The sequence below is a fragment of the Protomyctophum parallelum genome, assembly GCF_964188405.1.
Source record: "Protomyctophum parallelum genome assembly, chromosome: 20".
NCBI classification, from domain to species: Eukaryota; Metazoa; Chordata; class Actinopteri; order Myctophiformes; family Myctophidae; genus Protomyctophum; species Protomyctophum parallelum.
The window spans coordinates 14,444,419-14,460,081 of NC_139718.1; the positions used below are offsets into that span (position 1 = coordinate 14,444,419).

At 42.4% G+C, this 15,663-nt stretch overlaps 1 protein-coding gene across 1 annotated transcript; it reads right to left on the reverse strand.

The window, feature by feature from the left end:
- Positions 1 to 180: 180 nt before the first annotated feature.
- On the reverse strand, positions 181 to 10,795 carry LOC310877927 (hepatic sodium/bile acid cotransporter-like). The gene is made up of 6 exons (XM_083791933.1): positions 10,745 to 10,795; positions 7,680 to 8,173; positions 4,122 to 4,326; positions 2,257 to 2,435; positions 1,397 to 1,602; positions 181 to 902 (listed from the first exon to the last, which is right to left on the reverse strand). Exons 2-6 carry the CDS (start codon positions 8,120 to 8,122, stop codon positions 793 to 795), a joined length of 1,143 nt encoding a protein of 380 aa, XP_083648059.1. The 5' UTR covers positions 8,123 to 8,173; positions 10,745 to 10,795; the 3' UTR covers positions 181 to 792.
- Positions 10,796 to 15,663: the final 4,868 nt, after the last annotated feature.

Genomic DNA, 15,663 nt, shown 5'->3' on the forward strand with positions numbered 1-15,663 from the left:
TATTCACTTATTTCATGAACAAATATCACTTACCCTACCTTTAACACCATAGTAATCATTACTATTAGTGTTTGTTCAATAATAGGGCCCTCCTCTATCTTTTCACATTTCCAGGTTGGGATACCAACTTCATCCAATCCGGAAAGAGAAGGATAAACAGGATAAACAAATGACAACTAAAATCACTGGAACACTATAAAAATTGAAGATGATAAATGGGTTCTCTCTCCTGATTGGATGAAATTGGTGTCTCACCACTGTTTAATGGAAGCTGGAGACCCCTGTTAGTGAACATACTCTCTAGAGCAGAAAATATAGAGCTTTTTAACAACAACAAAAGTTTTGTTTTAACAAAAAAATATCATTCATTAACAGCACCTTTAATGAATCATTCACGTTCAGTCGTAGCAACATGATAATCTTCTCCATAATGTATACAGTGGCTCAATATAAATAATGTATTTAGAAAGCCACAGCGAGGCTGCTGAATAACCCCTGCTTTGCTTCGATGAATGCAGCCCCTGGAAGCTTTCACAAGCTGTAGGCTACAGTGACTGGGGAATGGACACAAGAATATAAAAATGTCTCTTATTTGGTTCAATCTCACTATATCAGTGCGAGATTCTGTTCTCCCTTTTGCATAATTTAAACGCTCAGCCGTACGACCGCATTGCGGACTGAAAATAGTAAATAGCAGATCTATAAGCTCACAAAACGTTGGCTATTTTAGGCCCGCAACATTGTTGTACGACTAAGTACAGTATATAAAAGAAGCCTTTGTCCTCCTCTCCACTAGTGCTGCTGGTCTTTCACATGGTGACATCTTGTTTTGGTTTGACTCTCTTCCAGTGGTGACACCTTCCCTTCCTCTTCTTTAACGTCAACAGCACAGTATATCTTTTCTGTGTGAAAGAAAATGAAAACGTATAAGCAAGCAGGTCACACAATCGCATAAATGTGCAAAAACAATAGTCAGTCTTTGGGACATGGGTTGGATCAAAAGCAATACCGAAGTGGCAACGATAAACAAAAGATAACAATAAGATCCCTCGCACAAAACCTTTTCAGTTGGGGGTCCACGGCCAAATACAAATCAATTTTGGGGGTCCTTGACATGAAAAAGTCTGAGAACCACTGGTGTAGTTCTCTGGGTCCCAAACAGTGTGTGGGTCATGGACCAATTTTTATGGGTCACAAATAAAAGTATAGATTTTACAACAAATTCCATAAATAAATAAATATTCATAATTAAAACGTTGCTTGTAGATCTGCTATTTTCACTAGTTTGGGTCCCGGGGCAAACGTTGAATCTCTCCTTTGGTTCTTGACCTGAAAGGTTTGGGAACCACTGCTCTACGGCGTGCGTAGCTCAGGCAGCTGTGAGCTTTTTTCTTACCCTCGGACTCGGTGGGCGGCCAGAACGTCTGGTAACATCTGAACAGCAGGATGAAGAGCAGCGCCTCGCCTCCCTGGAAGATGATGTAAATGAGGGGGAACAGATAGAGGGGTCCGATGACCTGGGGGGGAAAGGCCACCTTCAAGATGGTGCCGCACAGCTGGATGTTCTGACAGCCCGTCTCCATGGAGATGGTCCTTCTACACCTGGAACGCAAAGTGCAGTGGTATAAAGTAAGTAACCAAGTATAACTTTGAGGTATTTTTTTAACTTTACTGGAGTTATTTCCAATTTTCAGTAGTTTCACTTCTACTCCACTACATTTCAGAGGCAAATATTGTACTTTTACTCCACTACAATTATTTGAAAACTTTAGTTACTACATGTAGTTACTTTGAAGATTTTGATTATTATTACAAAACATACATTAACCACTTCAGCCCTATATACATTTCGGCAATTTGAAAATAGACGATCTTCAAGTGCACAATGCGACGCAAGTATCAAAAGTAGCAGACCCACAAGCTCGGAACGTGGCGAAAAGCCAATGCATTTTGAGTTTGTAGATCTGCTACTTTTGAATTTGAATCCTACAAAAGTTGTATGAGAGAGACGATACACTGAATTAAATAACGACGTATATAAAAGTACAAATTATTTTTTAACACCATTGCATTGCCGTATTGAAATTAAAAAAATGTCCAAGTAAATGTCAAATATTTATGAGTGAATGTTCTCCAAAGATGTACTTTAGTTCAGTAACTAAAGTTCATGTGCTTAGTTACTGTCCACCAACCGAGCACATTCTGTTCTGTCCAAAATATTGCGTGCAGGTGTCCGACAGGCTATATGCGGCTTACCGATGGTTGAGTTTGAACAGGGTGGACATGACATATCCGAGCATGTAGCCGATCAGTGGCATTAATGCGCCCACTGCCATGAGCTGGGGTGAGAGGACCACCCACACGGCCCCCCCGACCGTGATGCCAGACATGACACCGATCGCCACGGCGGATACGAACAGGATGCTGAGGCCCACCTGTTGAGAAGAACAGACGCATCATTTCAGAAAGATATGCTGTAGGAGGACAACATAAACCTCACTTCTAAAACAGCCAAAGTAGTGGATCTACTTGTAGATGAACTATTTTCGCTATTTGTTTGTTGGCGGAGAGAGAAAATGGTTGAAAATGTTTGGCTATAATGACATTTCCAAAATAGGGATGACACATTGCAAATGCTTAATACATTTATGGTTGCATATACAATACACATGATGGATGGGCATCGATTGCGATGAAATCAGATTAATTTGCAAAAACCATCCAGAATTGCGGATGAAAGATTGCGATGAAATCAGATTAATTTGCAAAAACCATCCAGAATTGCGGATGAAATGCATAATATGCATAAAATAACGGAATTTGGTCAAAGTATCCATCTAAACCGGGGTCTTCAACAGGGGGTCCACGTGACCCCTAGGGGGTCCTCGGAGTTATGAAAGGGGGGCCGCCAAATCATTGTGTGATACACTGATATTAAAGCAATTTGTTTTTTACATTAATAACATAACAACCCCCAACATCCCTATTGTGGGGGGAGAATCCCTGACTCTTCTTTCTCTCAGCTAGGGGGTCCTTGGCCTTTTTTGGCCTGAAAAACATTGAAGACCTCTGGTCTAAACAAGTTGGAACACCATAAACCCAGGGCTAGAAACCGTTAAACCTATAGTGTCTCTATTCTGGGGCAAAAATATCAGATCTCCAAGCTCTGACATGGTGACACGTTGTGAGATCAGATCGGCTGCAGATGGTGCTGTTTCTGAGGACGAGATTTGATGTAGAAGGGGTAAAAAGAAGGGGGCCAAGTACAGACCCCTGGGGGACTCTGGTATAGGCTTTAACTGGTTAAAGCAGCACTACGCAACTTTTAGCAACTATATAGCATTATTATTATGTCCCACAAAATGATAAAGTTACGTTTAAGCAATAACAATCATTCTTCCATAAAAGGCCCAGGGTCCCTGCTAGGGGCTTGACTGTAGGCCTATTACTATTTATAGGCGAGACAATGAGTTTCAACCGGGCATTTGCCAATTATGGCACCAAAGCAGAACTTCCAGTATGGCCACACACAGCGCATCCATGCTTGCAGAGACTCTTGGGAAATTTATTTGTGCCCACTTACTTATACCACAAATAGCCAAATTGGTCAGGCCCAGTTATGGCCCACATAATCCACTTACAGTCGGCTTACTTGGAGCAATGAATTACGACCCTTTTATGGCCCAGATCTGGTTTGCCAGAGCTGTGAAAACGGTATCAGGTACCGTCGCCCATGATCCATCTGGCCCTCGCTTCTTCCGCTGACCTCACGCCGACCGCTCGGTGCGGCGGTTCTTGTATTCGTTATTGTGTTTTACTGAGAATAAGGTTAGAAATAAGTTTAGGGTTAAGCATAGTTTTACTGGGGTTAAGTTTAGGAATAGGGTTATGTTTAGGCAGTTTTACTGAGGTTAAGGTTAGGAATAAGATTAGGTTTAATTTACTTAGATTACTTTAAGAATACCAGGCTGAGCAGTTCCGCCGGATGTACGCCTGGGGCGAGTTGGTAAATGGGCGACTCGTTTGGTATTCGTGGGAACACTGTTTTGGCCCAGCACTGGGCCTATATGTGGGTACATAATATATAGTGCTGCTTTAAGATCACGATAGTATAGACTCACTTTGATGATGATGGGTGAATATTTGGGCTTGTGGTGGTTGATGGCGACGCCGACGGCGCACGGCACCAGGGTCATGATGAGAGCGAGGGTGATGCCTTTGTAGGGCACGGCGTGCTCCAGGTCGCCGAAGCTCTGGCAGTAGACAAACAGCAGCAGAGGCATGAGGCCCAGGGCCAGCACAGTGGAGCATGTTGTCATCACAATGCTACACGCACACATAATGAGAGGGAGGAGAGACGAGACAGTGGTCATGGCGGATGTACTCACATTTTTTACTTAAGTAAAACGTATGCCAATCACCACAATATAGAAATACTCTGTATGTCACAAAGTTCTGTATTCACATTTTACTTCAAACCCTTCTATATGGATATATGTCAGAACCTGTTTTGCCATTCCATATGTTGATCCTTCCCCATCTCTTCGATGTCTCCCTTTTGACTTATATACCTGTCCATTAAAACTCTAGACGGGCCTGCCCCAAATTTATTAGTTCAGCCACACCCGACAGCCGCCGAAAACTAGAGTTCTCAACAGGCCGAAAATTAAGGCCCCAACCCTACCTGGGCCCTCATCAAACCCTGTACACTCAAGAGAATGTCCCCGCTACCACCTTTAGATCCCCATGTACTGTATGGAGCTGACCGGTTCTGACATTCCATATGTTGATCTGACCTCATCAAACCCTGTACACTCAAGATATGCTCTTTATATGGGAAGTACAGAATTCATTCCATGTTGATGTTGATCTGACCCCCCCCCCATGCCAAATGCCAGCGCTTGCCCAGCAGTCTGCCGTCAACAAGGCGGATGCGTGCAAAGGACGAGGTTGCTTCTCGCCCTCAGGCGTCTTACAGGTAGTTGGTTAATGTATTGTTTTGTCTTAATCAAAGTCTACAAAGTTACTAATAACTAATGTTTTCAAATAATTACAGTGGAGTAAAAAGTACAATATTTGCCTCTGATATGTAGTGGGGTAAAATTATAGAAAATTGGAAATACTCCAGTAAAGTAAAAAGTACAGTACTTGACTCAAGTAAATGTACTATGTTACTTTACACCACTGGCAACAGCCCTTAAAAAATAAAAGCAAACAAACACTGTTTCAAACAAAGGAAATGTTTTGCACAATATATACATAGGCTCTATTAGGCTGGCGTGTTAAGTGGTCAGATGGGTGGGCCGAACTCTTTCAAAGTTTTCAAATTAGCCCTGATGCAGAAAAAGTAGAGAATCACTGTCCAACAGTAGGCTATATTGTCTCTGGGTGGAAAAAACCTCATCCTGTATGTCCAAAACTGTAACCTTTCAGGATTCAAATTCAAAACCAACTAGAAAAAGTGCCCTTCTGGGCACAGGTCTCCTCCACCAGGAGGATAGGAATGTTTAGGAGTAATATAAACATGTTTTTTGTTTGTTTGTTCCAATCTTTGCCAATCAGGATGGAATATGGGAAATGTTGCAGATCCGTGTTGATCGCACGCATGCACAATCCACCTGTTGGTGGCGCTATAACAGGCCAATGTGAAATGGGTGGGCTATATTCCTCAGCCTAGTAGGAAAGTGCGTGAAAGATTTCACGTCAAATTGCACGCTGCGTTCATGATTTGAGGCTTTTTGTTCAAAACAGGCCAATCCTGCAAAATTTTAAAGCCAATGTTAGCCAATTAGGATGGAATATGAAATATCAGACACATCCGTCTTGAGCACATGACTATGGAGATACTGTGTAACGATTTGCGGGATTTTTGGACAAAATCCGGAGGAGTAATATCCAAAAATGTGTTTTACAAAAGTCGGCCTCTAAAAGCCAGATGTGAACGAGAGAGACTGTGTACCAATTTGCGCGATGTTTGGACAAAATCTGTAGGTGTACTGTGCAAAAACTTGTTTTGCACAAAGCGGCCTCCTGGTGGCGCTATAACAGGCCGTTCTGGAAATTTTGGGGCAGAGGTTCATCGTTGGCATCCAGGGAGTGTGTGTGCAAAATTTGGCATCGACCGGGTTAACGGTGCCGGAGATTAGCTGCTCACGGACACACGGACGGACGGACGGAGTGCAAAACATACTCTCAGCAGGTCTGCAAGTTTCATGCCACGTACATTTTGAGCTTGCAGACTTTTGATACCTTTGTGTGACGCTAGTATGATCAAATAGGGCGTATTCATTTACAAAAAATACACAAAAAGTTAGAATATGGAGATAAAAAGATATAATCTTATCGAAGAAAAAGCTAAAGAGGAAGGCCTGTGGTGTTCTAAAAGTCAGGGAAAGATAAAAACACTAAGGTTTGTTCTCAAGTTTGTTTGTTTTCAGAGTCAGAGTCCAAACTGGGCTCAAAATACACAGGATGTTTTGGCGAGATGCTCTTCTGTCTCGTCAGAAAATCGACGTGTTCCTATCTTACAATAATAGAAACTTTGAAACCTGGCGTAAAAAGGGTATTGCATGCTTGGAGCTTTGTTATATGGAGAGATTTCTTTCTTTCTATTTTCTTTCCAGCAATTAAAGACAGACATAACTTTTTAACAGCCTTTCTTTTGTTTATAATTACCCAGGGCCACAACTAAGAAATGTTATTACAATTCATTTTAAAGGTCAAGTCAGTGGAAACTACCTGGGAGGTCAATATTTTGTGATGGTCAACCAATAGAACTACGGTAGCCTACCTTAATATGTATTTATTTATGCACCAATGCCCATTGTACGGCATGAATTGCCGATCTACAAGCTCACAACGCATCACTGACTTTGCATTCGTAATGCGTTGTGAGCTTGTAGATTGTACTGTACATATATTAGTCTCAAATGTACTAGTAATGGTCTGTATATATATCTATTCATACATGCCATGCCATGGTGCCAGATTAGAGTATTAGAGTTGGACATTTACGCATGCACGAACGAATGCACACACGCGCGCGCGCGTGTGTGCGCGCCCCCCAGGCCACTTTGAGATGCATTAGGCGGCAGGCCACGGCCCCGGAGCCCATTTTGATATAATGTTTTGTCTCTGGGACAAAATCAGAGCCTCAATACAGACCCTTATGGGTGCAACGTTGGTCCCCAGACCCAACGTTGAGAACCAGTGCATGACTATACAACAGTGTCAACGGGGTAGAGTTCTGAGGGACATAATGTTCTAGAGTAAACTTGCCTCTGAGATGTAGTGGCATAGAAGCATTAAGTATCAATAGGCTACATTTAAATGCTCAATTCAAGTTAACGTGGCTTGATATTGTAACTTAAAGTGGCATTATGTAACTTTTCTTTTTATGAATGAAATTTGTCCAATCTGTAATATGTTAATACAATATTTTGTCTCCCTGCTCTTGTGTCTATTAGGTGAGACATTACCTTTGACACGATCCTGTTTCTGGTTTGACACAAATTTTGAAACTGAAGGTCAAGATTAAATTCATCCCCTGAGCAAGCAGGCAAGCTCTATTAGCGAGGTAGCCTGGCTACTATATACCGGGGTAGAAGAGGAAAATAACATTTTTAAGTACAGTAAACTTGAGAGTAAATGTACTTAATCGCTTTTCACACCAAACTGACCTGAGGTTCATGTCCCCCCTCAGGGCCAGGGCGAATATGTTGGAGAGGTTTCCCCCTGGACAGCAGCCACAGATCAGCACCGTCACAGCCTCCATGGGCCCCAGCCGGAAGACCTTAGCCAGGGTGAACGCCGTCAGCGGCATGATGCCAAACTGGGCCACCACCGCGATGGCCACCCCTTTGGGCCTGACGATGTGTCCCCGGATCTTGGATATCTCCATGGTGCAGCCAAGGGACACCATGGTGATGAAGAGGATGATGATGGTGAAGCCGTTGATGGCCTTGTCCATGGCGGGGGAGATGTGGATCTGGAAAGCCTCGCCATCGCCGTCGTCGCGGCTCCCGTTGATCGCGCTGATGCTGTTGTTGTTGTTGTTGTCATCGTCACCTCCGTGGCCAAAGACATAGCTGACGGTGGACACGAAGCCCTCGGTCGGGTTCATGGTGGTGAGCCCGATGCAGTCTGCTGCTTCTTACTGGGCTGGGCTTTTAACCTGCCATGCAGGGACAGCAAAGTGTTTAACTGTGTTAAATATGTGCAGTGGCTGTCGAATGTTTTCATGTTAAGGACCCACAGTTTGGTATATTTGTCGGAACAGAAACCTTCTATATCCGTGTTTTTGTGTGTTTCTTTCTCCCCGTAAATTTACTACAGCATCACACAAAAGCGTCAAAAGTAGTAGATCCATAAGCTCGAAACGCGGCAGTGCGTTTTGAGCTTGTAGATCTGCTACTTTTGCTAATTTGAATACTGAAAAGTATGAGTTTTAAACATATGAGGTTTCCACCCAACCGAGGCCATGTATTAGGCTTCAGAGAGCGTTCCGTTTGTACACTCTTGGAGTTACAAGGGTTATATATTAATTAAGGACACCTGGCCTAGGGGTTCCTCCCTGGACCCCACTTTGAGAACTACTGAATAATGGTATTATGTCAGTTACGTCAGTAGACATTAGACATAGACAAAGAGATTCTGGCCTACAGTAACTTATTGTTCTTTAGTTTTCATTGTTATATATCGTCTTTCTTTTTTGGTTTCTTTGATGTGCTACTTTTGATGCGTTTGTGTGATGCTGTAGTACGATCAAGTACAGTGTCAATTAAAAAAACACAGTTAGAATATGGAGATAATTAAGAGGTTTCGCCCGACAGCAACAATATCTAAAATTACATGAAAGGTAGAACAACATAGACTTTCCAGGTCTTAAAGGGTTAATAATGTCGCCTGATCTGATTAAATGGGATTCAGGTTTCACATTCAAACAAGAAAACATGAGTGTTTTTGGACAGTGCATGATATGAATGGAGGTTTTTGTCTGCATGGGTTTTCACGATATCGACCAAAAAAAGCCCCTCGGGATGGACCGGTGGATCTTAAAACACATGTTTGTCACCCCTGCTCTGGAGAACAACTGCTTGTTGATGATGTGCCATCATCAACAAGTCCGGTAAGGCCTGGTGTTTGTGTATGTACTGTATGTATGCCTCGGTCTCAGCCCCAGGGGGGGGGACAAGAACTCAGACCTGATGTGTGCAGCGAGGGGAAAAAAGCAAATGTCGTCATAAGGATCCAGGCTCTAATTTAGCCCGACAGCGAGGGGCAGGTTCGATGCCGAGCCTGACGACCTTTGTTGCGTGCCACTCCCTGTCTCTCTCTCCCTGTGTCCCATCGTTTTCTACTGTGTTATACTATCAATAAAGGCAGAAAAGCCCCAAAAATATCTTAAAAAAGTGATTATGAAATACTACCAGTTGCTAACAGCACTGACCTACACAGTGAATCACCATGCACATTACCGCCAGTAACGTTTTTGAAACACCCATGGCAGTGAATCACAGTGAATTACTGGAAAGTAACATTTGCAGATTTTGCACAACAGCCCATCTGGACGACACAAACAGTTCATGAAGGTAGAGAAGAGAAAAAAGGGCTCTCTGTTAAAAGCTCTCTTTGTGTCTTTAGTTCTCGCCTCGTTCCCTTGGTAGCTCTACTGACACCACTGCCTCTGCGATGGCATTCAGGCAGTGACACACACAGTCACACAGGCCCAGACACAGTGGGGAAGCAACCCAATCACACATTAAACCAGAGGCCCGCCGATGGGGGGAAAAAGTACTTTCCTTATGCACGTCTCAGAGATACTGTCAGGTGTCTTCTCCATGACAAGACTGCAGAGGATAGTTATAGATATTTGCTTCTTCTCAGTTTTAGACAATATATATAAGCTTTAAAATATCGTACACAACTCCTGAGATCAGATTCAAAAAATGTCTTCTACATCCTGACAGTTTTCTGAACTGTGGTTCTTTGATTTTTCAAAGATAGCAGACTTACAAGCTTGTAGATCTGCTATTTTTCAACAGCTAAAGCATAACATAATGCTAACACAAAAAGGGAGAATGGGTTAAATACACAAGTTAAAATTAGATATCCAAGTCAGGAAAGCACTGATATCAAATGTAATTTATATCACATTTAGGTCCCATACGATAAGAATTACATTTCTCACTTCATGGTGTAATTTAACAAAAGGAACTTGACAGCCTTTGTCAACAAATCCACCAAATCCAGTCTACTTCCCCCCCGAGGTACCATGCCTTAAATTAACTTAAATGAATGTATACATTCTGATCTTTTAAGCATCTTAAACTACAGGTACTTGAGTAAATGTACTCAGTTACTTTTCCACCACTGGGTTAATTACATGCCTGAACCACTTAAACCCCAGCATCGCGTTGTGAGCTTGTCGATTTCACACAACAACAGAAAACACAATACACTAGTATTGAGCCCTGAAGGACTCCAGTCAACCACATGGGGTTTAAGTGGTTAATATAGCTGCTGGGTGCTCAAGTTCCAACAGTGGATATTGGTTAAGTAAGGTCAGGAATGTCGGATTGCACTGTCTAATAAATGCAGAATAAAAAATAATGTTTAACTTCAATAACAGTTGTCAATATCAAATGTTCCCTGACAGAGTTTAAATCACTTTAAAACAAACCTAAAACTAAACAGAACTATAATGATACTAATGTATAATAAAGTGAAGTGTTTTTTCCCCTACCTTCATAGTTGTCCATGTCCCGCTCGCTTAAATCTTAGGTCCTGTCTGAGCGGTTCTCCCTCCCCGATTGTATTATTCTCTCTCCTAAAACACACACGCACGCACGCACGCACACACGCACACCCCCACACACACACACACGCACGCACACATGCACACATGCGCGCGCACACACACACACACACACACACACACACACACACACACACACACACACACACACACACACACACACACACACACACACATACTCTCTCCCCATCCCTCCTCGCATTCTTCTGTCTTGCCCCATTTCTCTCTGACCCCCCCACTCCCCCCCCCCCCCCCCCCCATGTCACATGGAATCATGATCACATGGTACAGGACAACCGTGTGTGCAACAGTTATCCTCTGATGCATTATGAGGATAACTGAACCCCCGCCCTCACACACACACACACACACACACACACATTCTGTAATGAGCAAAATTTAACCCAAAAACACTAGTGAACAGTGGAGTTCAATAAAAGCAGTGGTTCTCAGACTTTGTTTTTCATGTCAAGTCCCCACATTAACCCATCAAGACCCGAGGCTGATTCTACAAATGCGTTCTAAATAAACGTTTTCATTTTTAGGCTTTGGTTTTTTACTGGGGCCAGTTCCGAATTGCAGTCACCTGTAAGTGCTCTTCGAGAGAGTAAGGATTCACACTTTCTTATGACTGGCAGTCCACATTTTTGTTGCAGTAGAACTAATTTAACCCCTTGTTTGAGCGAAATCTGGGTTGAAAGTGATTTGTGGAGCTTCGACTGGTAATTATTTATTTGTTACAACGTTTCGACCACTGTGGGTCTTCATCAGGTATGAGTACACAACATCAAGAGGCGAGCTTGTTCCTTGTATTAATACGCCTGTTGTTGTGGTATGTCAGGTATGTTGTGTACTCATACCTGACGAAGACCCACAGTGGTCGAAACGTAACAAATAAATAATTTTCCTGGGAGCTACAATTCAGTGTGCGGACATCACTTCCTTTTTCATGTTACAAAAGTCCAACACAATCCCCCCACACATTCCCCATAACCAACAACGACATGCCATTAGATCGCAAACTGTTTTATTTCAAAGACCCCCATTCCATTTGGTTCCATTTGTACACTCTCAGAGTTACAGACATGTAAGGGTCCATTTGTGACCCCTCAAGTAACCTTGGGATCCAAGCCACCCAATAGGCCGGGATGCTACAGAGCAGAATTTAAATGCTGAAAAGTAACAGTTTTGGACATATGAGGTGTCCACCTGAAGAGACGATATATAAACAACAAGATGCTATAATGTTACTTTTGTTAATTCCGAGTATATTGTACAATGTGCATTATACCCCACTCCAGTCCTGGGAAGATTTGCTGGGTCATCCAAGTGCTATATGGTGGAAAAATGTACTTAATGCATTCAACGAGGTCAACTTTGACTGACCTCGTTGAGTCCAAGTCAAGTTAAGTCCTAGGGGGGGCGAGTCCAAGTCAAGACCGAGTGTGGGAGGGGGTCAGGTCTGAGACGAGAACGACGGGAGGCGAGACCGAGTCAAGGCCAAGACAAGATTTATTTTTCTGGCTTTGGCTTATAATGCAAGTGCTCTTTGCTGCCTTCATATCCAGAATTTAACCAAGAGAAGAGGCAGGACTGTCAGATCCGTTACTGAACAAGCTAGCTCTCTTATGAGTGGATATAATATGGATATATTAAAATTATTCCATTTCATTGTAGTGACTCATGACTCGAGTGGACGAGTGGAAGAGTCCCGAGTCCCTTGGCCCGAGACCAAGTCAAGTCCAAGTCAAATTATAGGGCGAGACCGAGACGAGACAAAGTAAATGAAAATGTGGACTCAAGACCGGACTCGAGACGAAAGGACTCGAGTACTACAACACTACTAGAAAGCTACAAAAAGTTGAGCTGATTTCAACTTCAGATACAAAATAAAGCTAAAAAATACAAATATCCTGTGTAGCTTTGTATAATTTCTGCCAGTGTGAATGCATTAGGGTCCACTAATAATGGTGAAACTGATTGCTTTTGGTCATTCAACCTAGCCAAATGGGAGGGAGATGTGTTCCCCAAATAGTGTCACTGACAGAAACTCTGTACAATTCTTTGAATAAAGAAACTACTAAGAAAAGAAGAAGAGGGGGGGGGGGGGAGGGGGGAGAAAGAACCAGATGTCTGAAGGATAAAGGCTCCGTCTTTCATTTTCACTTTGGCTTTGAGGGAATTGGAAATGGAGGGCATCTCCTGTAAACACCTACCTAAAATGCCATTCTGTGCCCCCTATGTGCCCCCCTCTCCCTCCCTGGCGTGGGAAAGCCCTGTTAAGCAGAGGCCTTCTAAACAGAATGACATTGTTGCGGTGGCACTGAAGAGGCCCTTTTATTCAACTTGGCTTCACTCACGTGTGTAAACACACCATTGATGAATATTCAGTGGTGGAAGAGGAAGTACTCACGTTTGTAACTTTGAGTAAAAAGTAGCAGTGCCGCAATTATACGTACAAATGCCAGAGCTGTTACAAGTAAAAGGCCTGTACGTAACTTTCGTCTTCTAACACGGATTTCATTTGAACCCGGTTTCCCATTCCTGCAAAAGTGCTGACATTTTTACCAATGAGCTAATATAGAGCCTGCCTGCTTGCTCAGGGGATGAATTGAATCTTGACCATCAGGTCAAGATTCTTGTAGTACTTGAGTGTACTACATACTTAGTTACTTTCCACCACTGTGAGTGTGAACATTTTGCAACAAGACAGAGGGTTCCGTTGGCCTGCCTGGCAACGCTATTGGTCCTTTCTAAAGGTAAACCCACCCCCAGAGGCTTCCTGGCAACACTATTGGTCCTTTCTAAAGGTAAACCCACCCCCAGAGGCAGGGATATTATGGGATATACCCAGTGTTGCCAAGTCTGTGGTTTTTGGGTGTTATTTAAAGACGCAGTGGCTTCTTTGGCAAATCTAACAAGCCAACATTTCTTTGATGTATATAGTATAAACTATAAATACATTTCCCATAGGTTTGGGGAGGAGTGTGAGTCACATTGACTGACAGAATGGGGCTGGTTTTCTACCACAGTTTAGGGTTTGGTTACTGCTTTCTGCCACAAACCCCCATCTGAAAACCTCTTGTGTCAGGGACCCCCCATACAAGATTTGTGTTGTGTGTAAATGTCTCAAAAATATTCCATATTCAGCAAAAATGTTCAAGATTTGGGGGAAATAGTTGCTCAGTTGCTCTACACAGTGTACAAGCTCATATTCACACATTGTGAGCCTGCAGATCGGCTTTTTATTTCAAATAGCCAATGTACATATAAAGGTTTCAAATTAGTGAATTGATCAAGTTTTTATGTTACTGAAGTCCACGTGACTAATAATATAATTTTGTCATTTTTATTGTGTTGTCAACGTTTCTTTTTTGTTTGTTTTTAATCCTTTTCCAAATTCCCTCAAAAATATAAAAATAAATAGTGAAAATAGCCTTTCAACAATCTTGTTGTGAGCTTGTAGATCTGCTATTTTCACTAGTTTGGGTCCTGGGGGAGACCCAAACTAGTGATTTTCTATTTTGGTTCTCGAGCTAACAGGTTTGGGAACCAATGCTGTAGCAGAACATCAAAAGAACAATCTCACTCACGAGTGGAACGTATCTAACATCAGTCACAGGACACAGACCAACTCTTGGCCCTTAGGCCTTTGTCTTCACTTCACACTATAACGGCATAGGTCAAGGTTGTCTTTATTTGTCTCCCTTATATTAGGAGAAATTTGTCTTGGAGAAAACACCATGAAACACACCAACATACAAAACAGAGATATTGCACACATTCCCTTGATGAAGTGCACACATTGATAAAGTGCAACTAGTTAAATAAAGTGCAATTCTAGTCAGTTAATCTCTGATTAAGCATTTTGATTGACAGAGGAACAAATTAGTTCTTAAATATATTATACACACACTGTAGAGTCCTATATCTCCTGCCTGATGGCAGTAGCTCGTACTCTCGGTTCAATACAGTACATGCAAAGGGTCGGATACGATATTCCGAGATTGTCTTATTACTCCTTGTTCAAAAATGGCCTGGGGAGTGATTGGGGGGTGGACATCCCAATGATCTTCCCAGTCATATTCGCTAGCCTAGCAATTTGAAATTTGTATTCAACAGTTAGGTTGCCAAACCAGCTGGACATACCATACCTTAAGATAGATTCTATAGCCTACTAGCTCTGGAAAAGGTCAACATAATACTGACTCCGAAAAGCCTCAGGTCGAGACCGACTTCAGCAGTTTGGGGTTTGATTTCAGTTCAGTTTTAGTTTAACTAGTGCATAAGTAGTTTTAAAGTTAGTTTTTAGTGTTAGTTTGAGTTTTGAACGAAGCCAGTCAATTGAGGGGTGAAAACTAAAACTAAGTGGATTTTACATGCAGTTCTATTTGGAAGCTAATTTTGCATTGTTTACTATTTTATGTAGCTTTTTCCCCTGCTTTAATTGTTTTACTTCTACCTTTTAGTTTCACTTAATTATCAGTTATAATTGTGCAACAATATCATCACGCTTTCACCCTTGTTGGAAGTTTGTGTCTGCCCAGGAAGCTCTCATTATAGTTCATAGTACATTTCTGGGACATAATCCTCTGCTTGTGGTAATTATGGAGCTGGGTTTCCAGCCTGTGTAGCTGACTGCATGTCAGCTGATTGAGCCAAGCGCTTCACGAGACATGTATCCACAGGCAGTCTGCAAAATATGCATTCTTCTGAATGAGCCTCCACAATGGAAGAGGTTTGAGACTATACGACAGGAACAGTGGTTTTTTTGTGTTTTGGGGAAACATTTTCTCAGCTTTTTCGTTTCCTGAAACACTTTTGAGGAGAAACTGGGTTTCATAGGA